Below are 26,685 nucleotides of genomic sequence, written 5' to 3'. Positions count from 1 at the left end.
ATTTCGGTTTTTCTTGGGGGAATAAAAAGATCGCTTTTTCCACATAAGGCTGGAACTTTTCCATTTCGGGTATCTCTTTAGGAACGACGCCAAGAGAAATCATATTGATGTTGTCCGTTCGCTTGGCTAGAAAATCGGTAATTTTCTTTTTAAAGTTAGGGTCATCAATATCTATTAAAATAAAAAAGGAGGATTCAATTTTGTTAAAGTTGGCGAGTTTGATTAAATGGTAGTACATCTCTGAAGAATAGGGTTTCTCATAAAAAACTAAGGTATATATTTTATAAGACACAGGCGGTGTATTTGCCGCCCCAGCACCATTTGTTCCTCCAGGGTATTCTGTTTCTTCATTTCCGCAGCTTATAAGAAAAATCAAGCAAAAAGCGATAATATAGAACTTTTTTAACACAGTCTTTTTCCTTATATTTTATTATTCTCTTTAAAAAATAACGAGGTTTTTATGAATTCTAGCATTAATATTCGGGGAGCTAAAACCCATAATTTAAAGAATATTTCTGTAGATATTCCTAAAAACAAGGTGGTTGTTATTACGGGGCTTTCTGGTTCTGGTAAATCTTCATTGGCCTTTGATACCATCTATGCCGAAGGACAAAGAAGATATGTAGAGTCTCTATCTTCTTACGCTAGACAATTTTTAGGTATGATGGAAAAACCCGAAGTGGATTCTATTGAAGGGCTTTCTCCCGCTGTTTCTATAGATCAAAAAACAACTTCTCATAACCCAAGATCCACCGTAGGAACCGTAACCGAAATTTATGATTACTTAAGAGTGCTTTTTGCCAGAGTGGGTGTTCCTCATTGCCCTCATGATGGTATCCCTATTATGGCAAAAGCTGTGGATCAAATTGTGGAAGAAATTTTATCCTACCCATTCGGTTCCAAAATTGAAATTTTAAGTCCAATTGTTAGAGAACGTAAGGGGACTTATCATACCCAGTTAGAAAAATATCGTCTGCAGGGGTTTTTAAACGCTTATATCAATGGTGAAAAGGTCTCATTAGAAGAAGATACGATCCATTTGGAAAAAAACAAAAAACATACCATATCTTTGATTGTAGATAGAATGACTCTGAAGGAAATTTCTGAGGATTTGAGATCTAGAATTGCAGAAGCGGTAGAAGTTGCTGTGAGAGAAGCGGAGGGGCTTTTACTCGTAAAAATGGGAGAGCAAGAGAAATCTTTTTCTACCGTATATGCCTGTAGTATTTGTGGTTTTTCTTTACCAGAGCTTCATCCTAGAATTTTCTCGTTTAATTTGCCCGAAGGGGCTTGTGAGCATTGTGCTGGGCTGGGGTATATTTTGACTCCTCAAGCGAATTTAATTTTTGATGTGGAGAAAAGTCTAGAAGATGATGGTGTTAGACTAATTGGAGATATAGAGGGTTCCAAATGGTATAAAGCTTACTTTTTGGCATTGGCTAAAAAGTATAAATTCAAGTTGAATGTACCTATTAAAAAGCTTCCAGAAAAGATTATCCAGATTATTCTTTACGGTACGGGCACAGAAATTTTAGAAGTCAAGATTGAAGGCGGAAGTTCTTCTTTTGAGTTTAATAAACCTTTTGAAGGCTTGATACCTATGGTAGAAAGACGATATAGAGAAACACAGAGTGAACATAGTAGACAATTTTATGCTAAATTTATGCTCCGAGAAACTTGTTCCCATTGTGCTGGGTTTCGTTTAAAAAAAGAACTCCAATTTATTACTATTGGTGGTTATTCCATTGGTGGAGTAACTTCTTTACCCATACAAAAGAGCTATGCTTGGCTCACCTCTTTGGAACTTTCTGAAACGGATCGTCAAATTGCCAATAAAGTCATTCAAGAAATTGAAGCTCGTCTCTCTTTTTTAACAGCGGTTGGTTTAGATTATTTAACTTTACACCGAAATGCAGATAGTCTTTCGGGTGGAGAAATGCAAAGAATCCGTTTGGCTACACAGATTGGAACAAAATTGACGGGAGTTTTATACGTTTTAGATGAACCGAGTATTGGACTTCATCAAAGAGATAATGACAAATTGATAGACACTCTCATTCAGCTCCAATCACTGGGGAATACTCTTATTATTGTGGAGCATGATGAACAGATTATTCGTACGGCGGATTTTATTATCGATATGGGACCGGGAGCGGGTGTTCATGGTGGAGAAATTTTAACAGCAGGAAGTCTCAAAAAGGTTTTAGCTCATTCAGAGTCTTTAACTAGTCAATATTTGTCGGGTAAAAAAAAGATAGAAATCCCCAAAAAACTTCGTTCAGGCAATGGTAAATCCATTGTTCTTAAGGGAGTAAAAACAAATAATCTCAAAGATATTACGGTATCTTTTCCACTGGGAAAATTTATTGTTGTTACTGGAGTGTCTGGTTCGGGTAAGTCTTCTTTAGTCCGAGAAACTTTAGTTCCTGTATGCCAAAAAAATCTGAATTTACAGGAAGGGAAAGCTCGAGCTATTTATGGTTCTGTACAAGGTTTAGAACATATAGATACTTTAATCAATATAGACCAAAGTCCCATTGGGCGTACTCCTCGTTCTAACCCAGCAACCTATGTAAAAATTTTTGATCATATTCGAGAGCTTTTTGCTCAAACCAATCAGGCTAAACTCAAAGGATTTACTCCAGGGCGATTTTCATTTAACGTTAAGGGAGGACGATGCGAGGCTTGTTCGGGTGATGGAGTGAAAAAAATTGAGATGCATTTTCTAGCAGATGTATATGTAGAGTGTGATGTTTGTAAAGGGAAAAGATATAATCAAGAAACTTTGGATGTTTTTTACAAGGGTAAAAATATTTATGATATTTTACAGATGAGTGTGGGTGAAGCTTATGAGTTTTTTCAGCACCATCCTACGGTGAGCCGTATTTTGCAAACTCTTTTGGATGTGGGGTTAGACTATATTAAACTCGGTCAAAATTCTACGACCCTTTCTGGTGGAGAAGCTCAAAGGATCAAACTTTCCAAAGAATTAGCCAAACGATCTACCGGAAAAACTCTCTATGTATTAGACGAGCCAACGACAGGACTCCATTTTGCCGATGTACACAAACTGATAGATGTCTTGCAGCGGTTGGTTGACTTAGGGAATACGATGGTCATTATTGAACATAATTTAGATTTAATTAAAGTGGCAGATTACATTATCGATATTGGACCAGAAGGCGGAGACGCAGGAGGGAGTGTCATAGCTCAAGGAACACCTCTAGAAATTGCGAAATCTGCAAATTCTTATACAGGACATTATTTAAAAGAAGTGATGAAATAGTCTATCTAGTTATATCAGATTGTAGTCTACAGTAATAACCATACGTACAATTTTATTGGGGGATTTTTGTTCTGTCCAACTGTCGCTGGTTTGTATATCTCTAGCTACAATAGAAATGACCCCTTGATGAGCATAGCGTACCTTTCCAATTTTGGTATGACTATTTTTTGCAAAGATATAGGCTGTTTTACGAGCATTATCCAAAGCCACAGACAACAATTGAGGTTTGATATTGTTGACTTTATTGAAAATATATCTTGGATTGTCGGAAGAGACTAGAAAACCACCTTTAATAATGGAATAGATATTTTTGTTGGCGGTTTGTACCTTTTGGATACTACTTGTCCTTACAATAATGGACCCAGTATAGGTGATTAAGCTGTCCTGAGAAGAATTGGTACCGATCCAAAAATCTCCGTTTTCCATTTCATTTTCTGTAAAGCCCTGTTTTTTTAGAAACTGTGTGATAGCCTGTTGCGTTTGAGTACTTTTTTTGCCAATCAAACCAAGATCTTTTCCAGAAGTTGTAAAAGAAATTTTCCAAATAGCTAAGTCTGCTAGAACTTCTTGTTCTGCCAATCCTTTTACAATCAGGTGGCGATTATTTTTGTGAAAAGAATCCCCTACTTGAGAAATCAAAAATCCCACCCCTAAAAGACTTATCACTAATAAAATAGGGAGAAAAAACCAGATATAAAACCCACTTTTAGCCAAGAATTTTCTATCTTTTCCGAACATAAAATATGCCTCCGTGATTGAGTGTTCAACATACACTTACTAATATAACTATATTTGAGAACTAAGTAAACTATGCCGGGTGATTTTAAAGGTTACTTTGGTTAAAAAATTGTTTTACGGTGTTAAAAAGTTGCTTTTGGCTTACTATTTTTACAGGGGTGTATAACGAATTTTGTATAGTTTTTCCATAATATTTACTGATCAGCCTATGGTCTAAACAAACCACCACGCCCTTGTCATTTTCAGTTCTTAGTAATCTACCGTAACCTTGTTTAAATTTTATTGTTGCCTCGGTAAGCGTTAGGGTAGCAAAGGGGTTGTTGCCTATTTCTTTTTCCATTTCAGACAAAACATCTGTCACAGGGTGTCCAGGAGGTTTAAAAGGAATTTTGGTCAATATAACTAGTTCTAGGGCATCTCCTGGGATGTCAATACCCTCCCAAAAACTGTCTACTCCCAAAAGGACGGCGTTTCTTTCTTGTTTTGCCGATTCTAAAAGGTTAACTACACTATCTTTACCCTGTACTAAGATAGGACGTTTTATAGATTTTGCCAGTGATTCTGCTATTAAATTCATTTGTTCATTGGAGGTAGCCAAGACTAAACTACCTCCTTTTATGGATTGGATTAAGGGGATAATGAGTTCTACCGTTTTTTGGTTAAAGGTATTCTCTATTGGCAATGGTAGGTCGTTGACAACTAGAAACAAGCAATTTTTTTGGTAATTGAATACTGGTAGTAAAAGGCTTTCTTGTGCACTACCTACAAAAAATAGTTTTGCCTTTAAATCTTCAAAAGACTTATTTACACTCAAAGTCGCCGATGTCAAAATGATGGATTGGTAACGTTCCCATAAACTGGTTCGTAAAAATTCTTGGTTATCTAAATTGACGAAGTATAAACAGTAATCATTACCTACTTCTTCCAGCCAAAGAGCAGTTTTAGGCATAAGCTCAGAAAAGATTTTTGCCCATAAATTCAGTCCTTCGGACAATTCTATTTTGCATTGTTCTATTTGCTGGTAGAGTATGCTTTGAGATTCTTTAAAATCTTCTGCAAATGTATTCATTTTTTTTTGGCAATCTTCTATACTAGACAAAAATAATAAACAGGCTCCTTGCATCTCTAACCATAAAGCTTCGTGTTTTATAAATTGTTCTTGAGTTTCGGGGGTTAATCGATAATATTCTTTGTCAGATAATATTTTGGGTAGAATTTGGAAAAAGTTTTGCATTTTAGTTTTTAATTGTAAACTATTTTTCTCTATTTGGGAGATTTTGTCCAAAAATTCTGTAAATTCTAAATGGATGTCCATATTTTTTACCAATTGAGCTAAATGACCTAAAAATCCTTTTTTATGAGTGTCCTGGCCAGTAAGACGAATGAGAGAGTTAATAAAATGATAGGAGGAAAAGGATTCTTCTCTCAGAGCCGTTTTAGGAAAATGATGAGCTTCATCTACTACAAGATATCTAGAATAAGGGATGAGTTCATAATCAATACCCCTGTATTCCATATCCATTTGAGATACCAAAAGAGCGTGGTTGACAACAATAATTCGAGAGTTTTCCAAATGGCTCCAGAGTTTAAAGTAGTAACAATCTTTAAAAAAAGGACATTTTCTTTTATTGCAAAGTGCAGATTGTGTATTGATTTCTGAGCGGATACTCAAAATTTCTCCACCAATGGAATCTAAATCCCCAGAAGTTGTTGTTTCCAACCAAAGTTCTAATTTTTGCAATGCAGATTCAATATTTTCTCGCTGAATAAATAAGCCAGTTTGTTGTGTGATATGGGACTTAAAATCAAAAAAACGCCTTAAGCAAAGATAATTAGTTTTCCCTTTTACAAGTCCTACTTGTATGTTGGAATTCAACATTTTGAGTGCTTTAGGAATATCTTTATCTAAAAGCTGAGATTGTAATGTTTTTGTGTGTGTGGAAATAATCATCCTTTCGCCAGTTTGTTCTACCAGCAAAATACTAGCGAGTAGGTAAGCCAAAGACTTTCCTGTTCCTGTAGCGGCTTCAATAAAAGCGTGTTCTGAATTTTGGAAAGTATCTAAAATGGTTCGGATCATTTTAATTTGCTGCGGACGTTTTTGAAAGTCTTGTTGGGGTTGAGTAAAAATTTCTCGTAGTTGAGTTGTGTCTATTTCTATAAGAGTGGATTTTGTAGGATCTTCTTTTGAGGTTTGAGTTTCTGTTACAGTATTATTTTTTTCTGTACTTTGTTGGATTAGGTTCGTTTTTTTCCGTGTTTTTTCTTGAATTTTTTTTGGGAGCTTTACCTTTTGAGATATTAATGGATTGACACAGTAATAAAAAATACCCATATCAGAACAAAATTCCTTAATGGACTTCAGGTCTGTTTTTCCACCAGAACTCTCTAGAACAATGAGAGTATCAAAAGAGATTTCTTGTTCTGCAAAAACTTTTTCCAAATTTTTAGGAGTTAAATGGGGAAGTTTTTGTATAGTTTGGATTTCGGGATTTTCAAAATCATCAGATAAAAAACCTCCCCAAAAACTATTCTTGGAGACTTGAGCAATACTACTTTTAGAAATTTCTTCTAGACAGGATGGCGATATATTAAATTTCATACATAACTACTTTACAGTGGTAAAATATAGAAAAATTTGAATGTGAATTCTAGTTTTATTATTCAAATCAATTGGTTTTGTTATATGAGTTTAGAAGAAATAAAAAGGTTGAAAGCAAAAAATCGTATTTTGACTAAAAAACTTCAAATTTGTCAAAGAGAAAATCGAGCATATCAACATGGTTTTATGTCGGCAGATAGTATGATTACAAAAAATTATTACTCTAGTAATAAAAAAAATGTGGTAAAGTACGTACAAAATATACTTACGAGCAAAGAGATATTTTCTTGGGCAATAAAAGAAGATGTCTTGAATTGGAAGTTTTCGGAACTTATCTCATTGGTAGAGCCTTATTTTTCTGGTATAGAAGAGGTTAATATAAAAGATACTTTGGATTTACAAAAAAATATAGAACAGAAACTGAAAGTGCAAGACTGGAGTTCTCAAGATCAAGAAAAACTAAAATATTTGATTTTTCTTTTATCTTTACTATACGGCTCGTTTCGCTCAAATTTTCAGAATAATCTGGCTTTTAATCCAGATAATACTTAAATTTTGTGTTTAATCGACGACAAGGGTAAAAAACAAGAAATAACTTTTGGATCTTATCGGCAGTACTGCTTCAGGAGACTATTTAGTATAAGGAGTTAATTTATGCATAATCATAAACATCCCAAACTCAACTTTTTTGGGGAAAATCAAGCTTATGCTTACGATCAAAATAATAGTCATCTAGCCCCTATCCATTCCAATTTGTATTATTTAATAGAGGTTTTGTTGGGTGATCTAAAGCCTCAGTCAAAAATCTTATGTGTTGGAGTAGGAACTGGGACAGAAATTATTGTTTTGGCAAATGCGTTTCCTTTGTTTACATTTGTTGCCGTTGATCCGTCAGAAGCGATGTTAGAAGTTTGCAAAAATCGATTACAAGATCTGGGCTTGTCGAGTCGTTGTCGCCTTATTCATGGCTTTATTCATGATATTCCAGAAACTGAGAAGTTTGATGCGGCTATTTGTCTCCTTGTTTTACACCATACCTCTGGGACTGAAAGACAGGACATTATCACAGGGGTTGCAAAACGCCTTAAGTCAGATGCTTGCTTTATTACTTCTGAACTCAGTGCCGATTTTTCTGCTGAAAATGCCAATGATATTATGGAAAATTGGAAATCTTTATCTCGTAAAGCGGGTACATCTGAAGAAAAAATTCAGATTCTTCCAAAGATGATGCAGCAATATTTGTCCATTATTTCTCCACCAGAGGTTGAGAATATACTCCATACCAATGGTTTTGGTGTGCCTACTCAGTTTTTTCAGTCATTTCTGATTCGTGCTTGGTATGCACGAAAAAACTAAAGAGGGTGTAGGACATCTATTGTGACCCAAAAATATATTTTGGAACTGGACCTTACAACGAAGCTCTATTTTTCAATGCAAGAAAGCGGGTATTAATCATGTTTAAGATTGATCACACTTAACCTAGGTATAATTTTTACCAGGATAAAGGAGCTGATATATTTTCTTTGGAACTCCTATAGATTTTGTTCGTATTATCAGAATGATATTCCTTTTGGCTAGGATAATGCTTAAATTTATACATTCAACTTAAAATCGAGGCAAAAAAGAATATGGAAACAAAAAAACAACTTCTAGACAATGTCATTAAGGATATTAAAAAGAGATATGGTGAAGAATCTATCAATAAAATGGATGAAAAAAATAAAATTAATATTCCTGTAATACCAACAGGAATTCTTTCCTTAGATATTGCCATTGGGGCTGGAGGTTTTCCTAGAGGGCGAATTATAGAGATTTATGGTCCAGAGTCTTCTGGTAAAACAACCATTGCCCTTTCTGCTTTGGCACAGTGCCAAAAAATGGGCGGTACGGTGGCATTTGTAGATGCAGAACATGCATTGGATCCAGAGTATAGTGAAAAATTAGGAGTCAATCTGAAAGATCTTTACGTGGCTCAGCCAGATTCTGGAGAACAAGCATTAGAAATTACAGAAACACTCGTTAAGTCTGGAGCCATAGATATGGTAGTTGTAGATAGTGTTGCGGCATTGGTACCAAAATCAGAAATTGAAGGTTCTATGGGGGATCCACAAATGGGGATGCAAGCTAGACTTATGTCTCAAGCACTCAGAAAAATTACGGCGGCAGTTAATAAGTCCAAATCTTGTGTCATTTTTATCAATCAGCTAAGAATGAAAATTGGAGGCTATGGTAACCCAGAGACCACAACTGGGGGGATGGCTTTAAAGTTTTATGCTTCCATTAGACTGGAGATTAGAAAAGGTGAAACATTAAAAGACAAAGACGAAGTTTATGGGCACTATACTAAAATTAAAGTTGCAAAAAATAAAATTGCTCCTCCTTTTAAGACCTGTGAGACTCTAATTCTATTTGGAAAGGGACCTTATAATATTGCTTCTATTGTGGATGAGGCTGTGAGTTGTGATTTAATTCAAAAAAGTGGAACCTGGTACGCCTATCAAGATCAAAAACTAGGACAAGGAAAGGATAATGTTTTCAAATTTTTAGAAGAAAACCCAGATATTGCAAAAAAATTGGAAAAACAAGTCAGAGAACATTACCATTTACCATTGAATATAGAAGAAAAGTCTAGTCAATCTAATAAAAGTGAAGATGTAGAAGAACCTCCAACAAAAAAAACGACTTCTCGTAGTAAAAAGAAAACAGAAGAGGAATATCTCTAGGAGTATTTATGTCTAACCGCTGGGTAGATACACATTGTCATTTTCTTTTAGATTATTCTTCTGCCGAAGAAATTCAAACAATGGTGGAAGAACTTCAAGAACTAGAATTTGCTGTGTTTATTAGTACCGAAGAGAAAGATTTTAGTATTATTCAGAAAATGTGTTCCGAAATTTCCAATCTTTATGGGAGTTTGGGAGTTCACCCAGATGCGGTCAAAGATTTGAATGGGGAGTATTTAGCACGGATGAAGTTAGAACTCCAAAATAATTCCAAAATTTTAGCTATAGGAGAGATTGGGCTAGATTATTATCGTGATCGGTCTCCAGAGAATGTTAAAAGTCAAAAATCTGTTTTTGAGCAACAATTGCAGTTAGCTTTAGAACTGAGTCAACCAGTCATTGTCCATGCACGAGATTCTATTATGGATTGTTTAGAGATATTAAAAAATTTTTCTTTAAGTCAAGAGTTAGTTTTTCATTGTTTTACAGGATCTTTAAAAGAAGCAGAAGCTATTTTAAGTCAAGGTTATTATATATCTTATACGGGGGTTATTACCTACCCTAAAAATGAAGAGATTAGAAAAGCTGTTCAAATTACGCCCCAAGACAAAATTATGACGGAGACAGATAGCCCTTTTCTTGCTCCTGTTCCTCATAGAGGTAGGCAAAATCATCCTGTATGGGTTTCTTATATTGGGGAGAAAATAGCAGAAATTAAGGGCTGGAGTGTAAAAGAAGCTCAAAATATTACCACTAACAATGCGTACAGGTTTTTTAATCTGAACAGATAAAATTTTATGGATTCTAAAAAACTGAAAACAGAAGCTCTTCAAAAAATAGAACAAAAACTAACCCCTACTGTTATTTTACAACTTCGTCTTACATCCCTACCTCTTCTTGATTTAGAAAAATATCTTTATGAGGTTGCTGAGGAAAACCCTTATTTAAAAGTAGAATATCAACGCAGACCTTTTTTTAAAAAACTGGAACAAGAATATCAAGATAGTGTTGTGAATTCTGTGGATTATCCTTCTTTGTTGGAAGATTTAAAAGAAGAAGTTTTATTTTTAGGGTTTTCTCCCCAAAAAAAGTGGATTGCAGATATTATTCTAACTTCTATTTTACCCAATGGTATGCTCAGTGTGTCGCTGGAGTCTATTGCGAAATATGCGGAAGTATTGCCCCATTTAGTACAAGATGTTTTTGAAGAACTCAAAAGAATTGCTCCTATTCGAGAATTCTCAGAAAATCCGATTCTTTCCATTTTTCAAGATTTATTCAAAGAGAGAGAAGATTTGGAGATTGCTCAAACTTATTGGTCAGAAATTGAACATACTATAAAAAAAAATGGGAATATCTCTCAAAAAGATAGGGAAACTCTACAACAAAAAACATTCCATCAATATGGTAATCCCCGTATTTTTCCTATTTTATTGAAAGTAGATGAGGCTCTGGAAGAGTTGTTATTAATACAAAATTTCTTTGATGCTTCCGAACAAAATCAAGCGGTTATTTTAAAACCCGATTGCCAAATTACTATGGACGAAGAAAAAGGTTTGCTAGACCTGATTATAGGGAACGATTTAACATTGAGCATAAAATCTTATGAACAGGTGAATGCCAATAACAAAGAGCTTTTTAGACAGGCTCAAAATACTTTACATGCCTATCAGAAAAGAGAAAGACTTTTTTACTCCTTTGTTGAGCTAATAGTGTCCGTTCAAAAGTCATTTTTTGTGAATTCCCAACAGCCACTTAACCCACTTTCTCAAAAAGATTTAGCGAATACTCTGAATGTTCAACCTTCTACCATTTCTCGTTTAATACATCAAAAATATTTTTGGTACAAAGACAAAATTTACCCTTTTTCTGTACTAATTACAAAAAATATTAAACAGAAAAACGGACGATACCTCTCGCAGGAAAGGGTAAAAAAAGAGATTCAAGATATCTTAAAAGTTACTCGAGGGCATAAAATCACAGATCAAAAACTACAAGAATTCTTGCAGAATAGAGGGATTTATATAGCGAGACGGACGGTTAATAAGTACCGCCGTCAGTTATAAAGTGGTTTTGTTTAATTGAGTTTCATAGGTACGCAAACAAACAAGGAATTTGTATTGTCCTTACCTTCAAAGATGACGGGTTTATCAGGAGATAAAACTTTGATATGGAGTGTGGGTTCTGAAATATACTGTAAAATCTCTCCTAAAAATTTGTAATTAAAGGCCATAGTTAAAGTTTCACCACTATAATCTATATCCATCTGATCTTCGTCATTTCCTAGCTCTGTTTCATCAGTAGTTAGAGTGAGTGTCCCTTTTTGGAACTTGAGCAAGATTTTTTGAGAATCTCCTGAATAGAACGGTTGAAAACCTCGAAGAGTATCGATAAAACTACTCTTAGAAAGTTCCACAATATGGGGCGTTTCTTTTGGGATAACGGCTCTATAATCAGGAAACATTCCATCTACTTCTGGAGAAACGAGGACTGTATTTTTGTATTTAAAGACAATCAGCCCATCTTTATTTTTGGAAATTTCAATAGGATCCTGCGAATTGATCATGTCTTTTAAGATTTGTCCTGTCTTAGAAGGAATGAGGATGCTAAAATCAGCTGTTTCCTCTGTTAAAAATACTTTAGTGAGAGCTAGTCTCTTGGTATCAGAAGAAACAATTCTAAATTCTAAAGAATCTTTTTGAATTAAGAGACTGTTAAAAGTGAATCGAATTTCTTCTTTAGCAGAAAAAGGGAGAGTTTTTATAATCATCTCTTTGAACTCTAGAGCATTGAGAGAAATCAGTAGTTCGCTATTTTGTACATCAGGAAAATCAATTAAATCTTCTTGAGATAACAAATTGAGCATAGTTTTTCTTTTGGAAGTAGATGTATGGAGTTTGATAGAGTTATCAATTTCTTCAATACTGATTTCGCTATTAGAACTAAAGGTTTTTACAATATCTCGTAATAAAGCACCTTTTACCAAAATTTTTCCGTCCTTTTTTATATCGGCTTGATCCTGTATTTTTAGGGACACTTCACCATCAGATGCCTGTATGTTAAGGTTTGAATTTTCGATAGAAAGTAAAGTTCCTTGTAGGGCAGGATTAATTACCTTTTTAGCAACAACGCTAGAAGCAATATCTAGACTTTTTTCTAGCTCCTTTTGGTTAATAGAAAAGTGCATAAAACCCTCACATCATATATTAGTTTAACTGTTTAAATATAGCATGAAAAGAAGTTTTTGCCAAAATAAATGATAGGTTTAGAAAGGGGGGAGAACTTTTCCATTTTTGATCATAAATAGGTAGAGTTTATAACCATTTTCAGCGTAAGCCACGGTTTCTTTGATTTGAATTTTTTCGTTCTTTTTAATCAAAAAGTTAGAAAATCCTTTGGATGCAACTATGACTGTTGTATCCCCATGGGTGATAAAAATCCCCATACCGAACCCAATGACAGGTTTGATATCCGTAATTATTCCTGTAATAGGAGAAAAAATATACTTCCCACCGTCCTTATTTACGGTGTAGGTGATCCCAGAAACTAAGGGGGAATAAGAACTCAAGTGTCCTTTATAAGGAGGGAAAAGTTTTCCATTGTAGGGGATCTTTTTATTGAGTAGCTGTTTTTTGTAACTTGGAGTAGTTAAAGAGCTGTCTTTAGTAAGGTTCTGCTCTATTTTAGGACTTTTTGTAGTTGTCGGTACTATTTTGTTAGGAATACGAATGGTCATTCCCGCTTGTAAAGGCTTGTTGTTATTGAGTACCTGTAAGTCTACTATAGAAACATGAGCTGTTCTAGCTATGCCATAGTAGGTGTCTCCAGATTGTACTGTATAGGTAGTGTAAGTTGTTGGAGTGGTAGCATTTTGTGAACGGATTGTTGGTGAGCTTTTTTTAGGGGAGGGGATGAAAATTTCACTGTCAATCCACATATTTTTTTGTATTTTTGGATCTACTATTTCTTGTAATACGGCGGGAGGTAAATTATATTTTTTGGCAATGGAATATAAGGAATCTCCTTTTTGGATTTTATATAGAGTAATAGTTGTTTTGCTAAGAGGAATTTTAATATTTGAACCTGCCACCCAATAGTCAATAACTTTTGTTTCATTACTTTTTTTTAGTTCTTCTAGAGACACATGAAAAATATCACAAATTTCTTGTAAAACATTGCCTTTTTTTAAGGTATAAATGTAGTATTTATCTTGTAGTTCATCAGTGTAGACCAAGTAAGGGTTACATAAAAAGAAGAATAATAAATATTTTGCTACACACTTCATGCTTTTATTCTCGGAGAGTTTTCTTTTTTTTGAAGAAATAAGCTTGTTAAACAGCCAAAATTCCAGTAAATTTTACACCTGTGAATGAAAAATGAGGTTATATGATTAATAGTGGTTTTTTTTCTTCTGAATCGGTAACAGAGGGACATCCAGATAAAATTTGTGATCAAATTTCGGATGAAGTTTTAGATCGAGCATTAAAAGAAGACTCAGAAGCACGAGTAGCTTGTGAGGTCTTTGCAGGTTATGATAAAGATAAGAGGAAAGGTTTTATTTTAGTAGCGGGGGAACTTTCTTACAAAGGAAGGGAAATAGACTATTCCAGTTTGGTGCGGGAGAAGTTAAAAATAATTGGCTATACAAAGCCAGAGTTTGGTATAGATGCACAAACTTGCGATGTAATCATCAAAGTTAATACGCAATCTCCAGATATTGCACAAGGAGTCAATTTAGATGGTGCGGGAGATCAGGGGATGATGTTTGGCTTTGCCACAGATGAAACTCCTGAAAAAATGCCTTTACCTATTATGCTTTCTCATAAGTTGGCTAAGCAGTTGGCCCAAGTCCGTAAGGATGATCCTCACAGTTTTTTAGGTCCTGATGGAAAAGCCCAAGTGAGTTTGAAGTATAAAAATAAACAAGTGGAGTATATTTCAGATGTTGTGATTTCTTCTCAACACACAAGTGATGTTGAAATAGAAAAGGTCAGAGATTTTTTGAAACAAGAAGTTATTTTGAAAACTCTCCCTTTAAATCTTATCCGACCTCATACTCGTTTTCATATTAATCCTACAGGGCGTTTTATTTTAGGTGGTCCACAGGGTGATACGGGCTTAACAGGACGAAAAATTATTGTGGATACTTATGGTGGGTTTGGTCGACATGGAGGGGGGGCTTTTTCAGGCAAAGATGGAACGAAAGTGGATCGTAGTGGGGCTTATATGGCCAGGTATATTGCAAAAAATATTGTGGCTGCACAACTCGCCAGTGTATGCGAAATCCAACTTGCCTATGTCATTGGGGAGCCAGAACCTGTTTCTATTTATGTGGATACTTTTGGAACGGGTAAAGTGATGGATGAGAAAATAGCGGAAGGAATTCGGGCTATTTTCCCATTGAACCCTTCTGGAATTATTCAAGTACTCGGGCTTCGTCAGCCTAATTTTCACAAGACTTCGGTTTATGGACACTTCGGAAAATTGGATCTAGCTTGGGAACAAGAAGACAAAGTTTCAGAAATACTTCGGTATTTTCAGTTATAAAGTGGAAGATATGGATAAAAGTGGTTATTTTAGTTTTGTGGAAGAGATTTCTCAGGAGTGCTTTTATCCTCTGACTCATTTAAGGAAAGTGGAAAATTTAGTATGTGGGGCTTATTCACTGGTGGAGAGAATCCACAAACAAGCTCCAGGTCTCAAGTATTACGGTAATCAAGACTCTATGTTTGAGATGCCACTCATATTGTTTTCCAATGCTTATATTTTGTCTTCCTATTTGGTTCAAGAGGTGGTGGGGTCTTTAAAGGATAATATTTGGGTGTCTAGTCAAGGTCAATTTTTGGCTTGTAAAATAAGTTCTTCTTTAAAAAAATATGAGATAAATAGGTGTGCCAGTGAGGACATTTTGCAAAGTTCTTTATCTAAGATTCAAGTAGAGAATCGACATATTGTGCATTGTCTAAAAGATATTGCCAACCTCTTAGAAGTTCAATCGGCAATTTTACATCAAGATTTGGAAGCAATGTTAGAACCAGTTTGCCCATTAGAAAGTCCTTATTATGTTCAAGGTTCGCCATCTTCTCTTTTTGTTTCAGAATCTGCCTCAATTGCTCCATTTGTGGTTTTTAACACGCTTAACGGAGGTATTTTTATTGAAGAAGGAGTTATGATTCAGGCTTTTTCTTATATCGAGGGACCCTGTATAATTAAAAAAGATGCACAAATTATTCAAGGTCGTATTCGTAGTTCTTATATTGGAGAGGGTTGCAAAGTGGGAGGTGAAGTTAGTACCAGCGTATTTTTGTCATTCAGTAATAAAGCCCATGATGGATATGTGGGAGATAGTTATATTGGCTCTTTTGTGAATTTTGGAGCTTTGGCGACAACAAGTAATCTAAAAAATAATTATAGCCCCATCTCTTTACAGTATTTGGGGAAAACTATCAAAACACAAAGTTTAAAACTAGGCTCCATTATTGGAGATTTTACGGTATTAGGAATAGGTGTTTTACTCAATACAGGAACAAGTATAGGAATTTGTTGTAATATTACTCAGCAAAAAATAACTCTTCCTAAAGATATTGTTTCCTTTAGCTGGTATGGTACTGATGGTCTAAAAAAATACAACTGGGACAAACTACTCAAGTCCATTTGTATTCGTATGGAAAGAAGAAATAAGACAATTACTACTTTAGAGCTAGAACAAATCCAAAGAATTTACCAGGAAAGTTAAAAAAGGAACAGTTGTGAAAAAAATATCATTAATGCTTTTAGTTTATATTTCTTTTTTGAGTTGTACTCACAGTAGCAGCAAACAAGATTGGTACCTTAAAGGGGGAGATGTTCATTTAGTTTTAGACTGGCCACAAAAACGAATTCTATTAGAAGATACGAGTGGTATGATCTTTAGTGGTATTATTCTATCTCAATCTAACAAAGGAGATGCTATCCAAATACATATCCGTATGGACAGTGTGGGTGAAGTCTATAAAGATAAATACTTGGAAGATATGCGAGATGATTTTGTCATTTGGTTAGAGTATGGTAAAAAGTCTTCTTTAAAAGTTTTGATTAATCAAATTTCTACAAAGCCTTATTTTTTTGTCTCCGATTTTCACTTAAGTTTATTTACTGCTTATAAACAGGGGCGTTATTTGTCAGATGGCGAAATTAATACATTTTTTAAAGATAATAATAATTACTACAACCTAGCGGGTCGTTATACGGTTAATATTATTCCTAGTGTTGCTGGTCAAATGCAAGATAATGATGTCATTACTTATGAAAACACTCCTAACCGACGTTGGTTAAAAGATAAGTACAAAGTTCCAAACTATATTAGTATAAAGCAGATGACAGACTATCTCAAAGATATGGATCCTAGTTCTGGATTTATAACAAAAGATCCAGTAACAAAGCTTCAACTAGAATATATTTTGAATAATAATAAAAATTCGGATATTTTTACACCCTTGGTTCAGCCTGTTCCTATTAGAGCGGTTCTAATTAACACGGGGAACTTAGATTATAAACAGGATTTTAGAAGGTATCGTCGACCTAAAAAACTTGTCATTTATTTTTCTAGTCAATACTCGGGGGGCTTAGGGAATACCAGAGGTAACTATAATGAACAAAATTTAGTTATAGAATTAACAGACGAACCGAAGACTCATTTAATTGTCTTTTACCAGGCCATTTATGCTAAAGTAATCTCTGTCAATGTCGATAGCTATTACCTAGGAGATAAAGATGAAATGGCACTTTTCGATTTGGTTTTCTTTGGGGATTCTCTTTAGCCCTATTTTTTTATTTGCACAAGAAAATCCACTAGACTTTCAAGGTTTAAAACTAGGTATGACTTATAATCAAGTTTTAGATGTGCTCAAAAAAAATAAAGTCTTTTTGAAAACAGAACAGCAAAAGTTTTATTCATTATCTATGCCTATTTATGACCTTCTAGATATCTATGATTCCCAATCTAACATTATTGATAAAGAGAAAATGAGAATTTATTATGATGATGAAGTTTTTTTTGATTTGAGAAATTTGATTATCAACGATGATAATTACAATTTTTTTTATAAATCTCCTTATTATATTATGGATTTTACCCATATTTCTAGCTATGAAGTTGCTTATGCTAGCCGCCTGAATTCTCTTTTGTACAGTTTGTGGGTCAAGTTTTTTAACAACAAACTTTATGCAATGGAGTACAAGGTGACACTTTCTCCTTTGGAGCTAAACCGTCTTAAAAACAACTATTTTAAGCGATATGGAAGAATTTTAACTCCAGGTGTACAAGTAGTAGAAAGAAACGGGGTTACCGTTATTGTTAGTCTAGATAGACAGGATGTGACGATCACTCGTATCGATAAGAATTTAAGAAATCAGATATTTGATTATTTAGATGGCTTAACTGCGGATGTTTTAAAGGATATTTATCAGTATATCCATAATCTTATTAAAGATACAAAAAATGCAAAACTGTTTATTTTGGAAGATAAAAAACAAAAACTACGAGAAAGTTTAAGTGGTAAATATCATTTTATAGATGAACTTTAATTATTTGCCTACACAAAACTGGGAGAAAATTGTCTCCAAAATATCATCTTGAATATCGGATCCATCTATTTCACCAATGGTATGTAGGGCTTTTTGTAATAGCAAAGAGAGAATCTCTAAGTCTATATGTTCACTTTTTATCATATCCCATGTTTCATGGAGAGTATATTCTACCTGTTCTAAAAGATAAGATTGTCTTTGGTTAATAAAAAATTGACTTTCTGTTGTGTCAATATAAGAAAGACGGGACTGAAGCTCTTCAATCAGTTTGTCCAAACCGGTTTGTGTTTGGCAACTTAGGGCTAACTGCTGCTTTTCTGGTATGGTAGGTATTTTGGGAAAATTCTGTACTAGATCGATTTTGTTCCAGATCAACATAAAAGGAGAATTTTCCTGTTGCAGTTGATGGATTTGATCCTCCACTTCTGCTATGTTGTAAGAATGGCTATCCACCAGTAAGATATTAAAATCAGATGTGAGAATAATATCTTTAGTTTTGGCAATACCTTTTTCTTCAATCTCATTATCTGCACTTTCTCTAAGCCCTGCCGTATCTATCAAGGTGACTGGGATCTCGTTAATATTTAAAAAAACTTCAATAGGATCTCTCGTTGTACCTGCTATACTAGAAACAATGGCTTTTTCTTCACCGACTAAAAGATTGAGCAAACTGGATTTACCCGCATTAGGCTTGCCAATAATAGCCACTACATAACCCTTATTAGCGAGTTGATTTTGTTTGGCAGAAACCATCATTTTTTGGAGCTTAACAAGTATGTTTTCCAAAGTTATCATATCCTGTTGATTCCAAGCTTCTATATCATCTTCTGGGTAATCAATGCTAACTTCAATTTTAGCTACCAAGTTTAAAATAGAAGTTTTTATTTCTTGGATTTTGAGAGAGAAATTTTTTTTCAATGAAGATAAAATCAGCTGACTCATTTTATGAGATCTAGAAAATATGAGGTCATGGATAGCCTCTGCCTGTGTTAAATCCATTTTTCCATTGATAAAGGCTCTTTTTGAAAATTCACCCTTAGCGGCTAGAACACATCCACAGCGTACCAAAATATTAAGAATTTTTTGAAAAAGGATCATTCCTCCATGACAGGTAATTTCCACCATATCTTCGCCAGTAAAACTGCGAGGAGCTTTAAAAACAGCAATTAACACTTGATCGATATCTTGTTTATCTTTGGGGTCAAAGATATATCCAAAAATTACTTCATGCCCTATAGATTCTAAGACACTTTTTTTGGAACGAAAGATCTGTGAAATAATAGTGAAAGTTTTTTGTCCCGATACTCTGATAATGGACAATGGTGCTTGACCCAACGGAGTGGCTAAAGCTGCAATGGTAGTATCTTGAATGAACATATTAAACCCCCTGTTCCATCTTTAATGAGGTTAAAAGTGGATTTTTTATAAGTATGGAATAATAAATTTTGTTCATCAATAAAATCCCAATTGTCAAGATGGATAGTACAAACGAAAAATCCTGCCATTTTATTTTTACGGGGATAGATTGGATATAAAATATATCTGTTGGCAAAAACTGTACTTCTTGAAGATCTTTAAAAATAATAAAATGTTCTTTGAGTAATGTGATAAAAAAATTACATAACACTTCAAAAACATTAATAATCTGGCTAATGTAGGGGATAATACTAATGCACAGTAAAAATCCTAATAGAATTCCGAAAATCATTAAAACTATATTTTGCAGGAAAAAAATACGAATGACTGTTGTTGTTTCTAATCCCAATATTTTAATGACGCTCATCGAGTAAATATTATAACTCATATTGGTTTTTAAGTTCATATAAAGGCTAAAAAAACACAAAAAGGAACTGGCAATAACTAACAGTAACAGCAGATTATGTTGTTGATTCATCTGTTTTACCGAAGGAGTTTGTGCCAGTTCTAAAAGTTGATCACCATCTGTTTTTAATGTCTTGAGTTCCGAGGAATTATAACTTGCTAGAAGATTGACTTGATGTTGGTCGATAAAAAAATTGGATTCCAAAGTTTCTGGTAGTATCAAAGAAACTACTCTATCCAAAGACGCATTTTCAAAAGAAAAAATACCACTCACAGTCAAAGTACTGGAACGCATAGGTGTAGGGCTTGTTGGGGAAAAAAGAAAAGATTGAACTTGATCCCCTACATTTAACCCCATTTGCATGGCTAAACTTTCTCCTATGAAAATTTCATGGTTTTTTGGAATGTTACCAGAAATCAACTTAATTTGTTTTTTCTCTTTCCAATTTTTAATGTTCGTATATTCTAAAACTCTTATGAGTGAAGGGGCTTCTTGTTTTGTGCCTTTGAGCAGTATAAAATCTTCGTAAAATCCAATTATTTGGGGATTTTTAATAGTTTTTCCATCTATAGGTTGTTCTAATTTTAAAGAATAAGGTGAGTAAAAATTTTGGAGTTTTTCCAAAGCAAAATATTGAAAACCATTGGTGATAGAAAGAATCAAAATAGGTATAAAAACACAGATAGCAGTCAATAATAAGCTCAGTTTAGCCAAAGCGTGCATTTGTCTTTTCTTTTTTTTATGATTCCAACGGAAAAGAAATTGAAAAGCCAAAAAAAACGAAATTTTCTGTTTTTTAGAAAACATAAATCCTCTCCAATTGCCATTAAAAGATACTCTTAAAGAAGTTAAAAAACACTTAGACTTTACTTTGTAAACATAATTTTTTATATTTTAACTCTACAAAATAATAATTAGAGAGGGGTTATATGAAAATCCAACCATTAGCAGACAGAGTTTTAATTAAATTATTGCCAGCAGAAGAAAAAACTCATAGTGGAATTATTATTCCAACAGCAGCTCAAGAAAAAACAACACAAGGTCAAGTTGTAGCTATTGGAGAATGTGATAAGATCCAAGTTAAAGTAGGGCAAACTGTAATGTACGAAAAATATGCAGGAACCCAGATTAAAATAGATAATGAAGACTATATTATTGTAGCATATAAAGATGTTTTAGCAATTGTAGGATAATCAACATCATTATTGAAATAACAATCTAACAAAAAAGGAATGGTGAAGATATGGAGGCAAGGTATAATCCTAGTGATGTAGAGAAGAAGTGGTTTAATTTTTGGAAAGACAACCACTTGTTTGTCGCATCACAAGAGGATGAATCCAAGCCTTCATATTCTGTTCTTATGCCTCCTCCTAATGTTACTAATGTTCTCCATCTAGGACATGCTTTGAATAATACTTTACAAGATGTTATGGTTCGTTACCATAGAATGCAAGGTTACGCTGCTATGTGGAAAATTGGTGTTGATCATGCAGGGATAGCCACGCAAAATGTGGTGGAAAGAGAATTAGCTAAAGAAGGGTTATCTCGAGAAGAATTAGGTAAAGACGAATTTATCAAACGGATCTGGCAATGGAAAGAGAAGTACGGCTCCAATATTTTGGAGCAATTTCAAAGACTTGGTGTTTCAGGAGATTGGGAGCATGATCGTTTTACTATGGATGAAGTTTCCAGTCGAGCAGTCAAGGAAATTTTTGTTAAACTTTATCGGGATGGCTTAGTTTATCGTGGTGAATATATTATCAACTGGTGTGTTCATTGTTTGACAACAATTTCAGATGATGAGGTGGAATATGAGGAAACTCAAGGTAACCTATATGTTATCAAATACCAACTAGAAGACGGAGAATTTTTACAGGTAGCAACCACTCGTCCAGAAACTATTTTGGGAGATGTCGCTTTAGCGGTTCATCCAGAGGATACTAGATATTCTAAATGGATTGGAAGAAGCGTTAAAGTGCCAACTTTGGAGCGGTGGATTCCAGTTATTGCGGATAAGTCTGTTGAGCCAAATTTTGGTACTGGGGTTTTAAAAATTACTCCTTCTCATGATATTATAGATTTCGAGATTGGGAAGCGACATCAACTACCGTTTTTAGAAGTTATAGATGAACACGGGAAAATGAACGCCACAGCGGGTACAGCACAAGGATTAGATCGTTTTGAGTACAGGAAGCTATTTGTTAAACAGCTCAAAGAACAAGGACTTTTAGAAGAAATTAGATCACACCAACACGCTCGTGGTACTTGTTATCGTTGTCATAATATTATTGAGCCTAGAGTATCCACTCAGTGGTTTGTTAAAATGAAGTCTTTGGCAGAACCTGCTAAGAAAGTTTTGGAAGAAGGGAAGGTTCAGTTTACTCCCAAAAAATGGGAGAAAGTTTATTTTCATTGGATGAACCACATTAAAGATTGGTCCATTTCTAGACAACTTTGGTGGGGGCATGCTATTCCTGCTTATTATTGTCAAAATTGTCAGCATATTATGGTGAGTGTGACACCTCCTAAAGACTGTGATCAGTGTCATTCCACAGATATTAAAGCGGATCCGGATGTTTTGGATACTTGGTTTTCCTCCTGGATCTGGCCTTTTACCGTTTTTGATGCTTGCGAGTACACAAAACCTAACTGGCAAACTCGAGAGATGGAGAGATATTACCCTACACAATATTTGGCGACTGCTCCAGAAATTATTTTTTTCTGGGTGGCTAGAATGATTATGGCTGGAATGTATTTGACAGATAAAGTTCCTTTCACTCAGGTTTTTTTTAATTCTACTATCTGTGATATGCAAGGTAGAAAAATGAGTAAATCATTAGGAAATGGAATAGATCCTATTGACATTATAGACGAACATGGTGCTGATGCTATGAGATTTACACTTCTTTTTATTGCTCCTAAAGGGGAGAGAATTCGTGTAGATAGAAAAAGTTTTGACGTGGGAAGTCGTCTGGTGACCAAGCTTTGGAACGCATCTCGCTTTATTTATTCTTATAGACCTTCTAGTTTAGGTACAGACAATTCACTGACATTATCACCTCAAACCGCGTGGGAGTCCTTTATTGTTATTAGGTATTTGGAGACTTTGAGAGGTGCTCAAGATGCAGTGAGTAATTTTGACTATTATACTTTAACACATACACTCTATCATTTTTTTTGGAATGATTTTTGTGACTGGTTTTTAGAAAGTCAAAAGGTTTTATTGCAAGGTGAGGATCTAGAAGCAAAAACGAGAATCTATCTTTTTTTAGAGACATTATTAGATGGTATTTTACGGTTGTTTCACCCTATTATGCCATTTGTTACGGAAGAAATTTGGCAGAATTTGCAGACAAAAGATGGACTTGCTTTGATTCAATCTCCGTATGATATACTCAAAAAGATATCATCATCTCTTTCTTTAGAGGAGTTATTAGCAGATAAGAATCTCCGAGAAGGTTACAAACAAACACTACAAATGCAGAAATTGATTCTAGAGCTTAGAAGTACCAAAAAAGATTTAGGAATATCTGACAAGGAAAATCTTGTGGTTTTTCAGGATTCTAATCTGGAGGAGATACAGATTAGTATATTAAAACATTTTGTGAATCTTAGTATGCAAACAAAAAAACAAGAAAATGCAGTATATTTATCGATAGTATCTGAAGAAGTTCAGTTTTATGTTCAATTGCCAAAGGATATAGATATTCAAAAGGAAAGAGATAGGTTAAGTCAGGAGTTAAATAAGATTTTATCTGAGATTAAACGAGCGGAAGAAAAATTAATCAATTCAGAATTTGTGAAAAATGCCTCTTCAGATTTAGTGGAGAAAGAAAAAGAAAAGCTTGTGGAATTTCAAGATAGAAAATATCGTCTTGAGAATTTTTTAGAGAGTTTGGGAGATTAAAATGCTTCATAGAAATCTTTCGAGCTCCATTATTTCTCGTGTTTTTATAGGACTTTTAGTTAGTTCTGTTTCTACTGCGTTTATATTATTGTACTCGATGTCTATACTTTATGTTCACACTTTTTTCAGTTTAGTTTATTTAGTGACTTTTTTATTGGGTCTTTTACTAGGAAGTTTTGCGTCTTCTTTGTTTCTATGGCGGAGTGTCTCTTATATAGGTATAACACTGGGACTTTATATCTTGTGGATGGCTAGTTTTTTTTTGCTTCCTTTTGCCAATGAGTATTATATCTACTATAGTGCTGTTCGAATTGTTCTTCTATTTTTCATTTTAAGTGCAGGGTTACTGACATTTATTTTGATTAAATTTTTATTTTTATATAAATCTTCCAAGCTTTTTTTAGATGTTTATGTACTTCTTTTTCTCTCTATTGTTGTGGTTTTATTTTTACAGATATATGCTACTGTCCCTTTTGCGGGGGGGGTATTGACTTGTTTATTATTCTTTCTGAGTCTAGGTATTTTAACCAAGAAATGGATTCAACTTTTTGGTTTTCTGTTACTACTTGTGTTCTCTTTTACTGGTTTTTTATTTTTTCAACAATTTCGTCTATTTTATATCCCTACTATTGGAGAAAATAAAACTAGGCTTTTTGAGCTGGGGACCCAGATTGATTTTAAATCAGCTCAACAAAGTAATCAGGAACTTTTGGACATTGCTTCTGTATATACTGGGGAGCTTCCAACTTATAAGCCAATTTACTCAAACGGAAGATATTATGGACGCCTTATAGGAGATCTAACACAGCTGAATTATGCTGACAAGACTCCTTACAGTGTTCTTTATGTGTTTAAGGATGCTCCTAAGGTTCTTATTTTAGATTCAGCTGGAGGATCAGATGTTTATCTTACTCATATGCTTGTGAGCGGAGAAATTGACGCTTTAGAAAGAAACCAAGAGGTTTTAAACCAGATCAGAGACAAAGAAAGTCTTTATGTGGGAGGAATTTACCATAATCGTAATACACTCTTCTACCGTTCTTCTATTCGTTCCTATATTGCTACGACTAATAAAACATATGATATTCTAGCACTTAATATCCACAAAGTTTTAAGTCCAAAGTCTATTTTTTATTTGTCGGAAGAGGAAAGAAATCTCAGTGTCAATGCCCTTCGAGACTACCTAAATATTTTAAATCCACAAGGTATTTTGTTTATTAGCATTAAAACCTTTAGCCAAGAATTTAATAGGGCTATTGCATTAAAGGTGATCAATACTTTCAAAATTGCTTCTGGTATTGTGGATAGGGAGATATTGTTAAAAAACCTTCACTTATTTGAAACAAAAAATAGCATAAATATCATTTTTTCAAAAAGAAGTTTTTTAGAAGAGAAAGAAAATCTTTATTTACAAAAAATAGAAAGTTTAGGATATACCAATGTATTATCCGAAGATAACGAGGTTTTTAAAAATGTTCAGGCTATTTTGCAAGAAAATAAAAATTTAACCTCTCGCATTCCATTCAATATTACTCCAATTACAGATAATTGGAACAATTGGTCTTTTCAATTAGCTCAAGATTTGAATTTGTGGGAAAAAACCCCGTTGAATTTTTCTTATGATTTTATGCAATATTTTCTATTGATTCTTTCTTGCTTTTCTCTTATTGTTCTTATCTATTCCGGTTATCAGTTTAAGGTGACCAATTTATATAAGATGGGGTTAGGAGGATTTTTTTCTTACTTTTTATATCTAGGAATAGCAATTGGTTTTAGTATTGTATTTGCTTTAGATTTGTTTAACTATTTATTAGCTAATGAATTTATTTCGGGTGGCTGGGCTTTGGCAACTATTTTGATGAGTAGAGTGGTTGGAGTTTTTATTTCTAATCATATTGAAAAAATTTATACAAAAATAAGATCTGCATTTATTTTTCAAATTTTAATTGATATTATTTTATTGGTTTTCTTGAATTTTCTGACGGACTATTTTATTGCACTCCCTTTAGTTTTTAAAATTTTGGTGCCTGTAGTAATGATCAGCTTCTCTTATATTTTTATTTTTACGCCAGTTATATCTGGATTTTTATGGGTGGACTATATGCAAAATAAGGAGACTAGTTCGTTGAGAACTTCTCTTCTTTTGGGAGTTATCTTTGGAGTTTGTTTTGCGTCCTATATGTTGTTTTATATTTCTTCATTTTGGATTCTTGCAGGGTGTATTTTATTTTTGCTGATGGGATTCTTTTTTTCTTTATTTTTAGATAAAAAATCTGCTGAAATTGACTATCTTTACTCTAAAGAAAGAATATAAAGGGGATCTTTATGACTAGAGAACAAACTTTATCTCGTATTCACAAAATTGATGCTTATCCTTATTTTACTAAAAATAGCACAGAGCTCAAATATTTTGTGGATTACTCAGGATCTAATGGTTTTTTACTTGTATTGAATGAAGCGGAGTTTTTATTTTACACGGATTCTAGGTATATTGAATCTTGTCGTAAAACGATAGGGGAAGACAAAGTCAAGCTTTTGGAGAATGTTTATATTCACCCATGGATGACAATTTTAAAAGATTTTGAAAGTTATAAACTTCAAGAGCTATATATTGATTTTCGTTTATTCACTCATCAAGAAGTTTTAGATTTACAAAAAGATGTGCGTAATTTAAATATCAAAGTATCTAGTTTACCTATAGGTATTGAAAGGATTAGGTTAGTAAAAGATGAACTCGAAGTAAACAAGATAAAACAATCTCAAGAAATTAATGAAAAAGCATTTGCAGGTATTATCGCTCTTCTTAAGGAAGGAGTCACAGAAAGGGATATTGCTGCGGAATATGAATATCTTATTAAAAAGCAAGGGGCGAGTTCTTCTTCTTTTAGCCCTATTATTGTATTTGGAAAAAATTCTTCTTACCCACATGGAGTTCCAGGAGATAACAAACTGAAGAAGGGAGATGTTGTTTTGTTAGATGCAGGAGCATTATACCAAAATTACTGTTCGGATATGACAAGAACTTTAGTCTTTGGAGAACCG

General features: G+C 34.0%; 1 protein-coding gene across 1 annotated transcript; it reads left to right on the top strand.

Annotated features, from left to right (window-relative positions):
* Positions 1-8,254: 8,254 nt before the first annotated feature.
* LOC138694255 (protein RecA-like) lies at positions 8,255-9,349 on the top strand. The gene has a single exon (XM_069817787.1). The coding sequence runs from the start codon at positions 8,255-8,257 to the stop codon at positions 9,347-9,349; it is 1,095 nt and encodes a 364-aa protein (XP_069673888.1).
* Positions 9,350-26,685: the final 17,336 nt, after the last annotated feature.

The sequence above is a fragment of the Periplaneta americana genome, unplaced genomic scaffold (assembly GCF_040183065.1).
Source record: "Periplaneta americana isolate PAMFEO1 unplaced genomic scaffold, P.americana_PAMFEO1_priV1 scaffold_85, whole genome shotgun sequence".
Taxonomy (NCBI): Eukaryota; Metazoa; Arthropoda; class Insecta; order Blattodea; family Blattidae; genus Periplaneta; species Periplaneta americana.
Note: the sequence above shows the minus strand (reverse complement) of the source record. Positions and strands in the feature narration are given on the sequence as shown.

Coding starts and splice junctions, on each gene's coding strand:
- LOC138694255 (XM_069817787.1), top strand. CDS start 8,255: ATGGAAACAAAAAAACAACTTCTAGACAATGTCATTAAGGATATTAAA.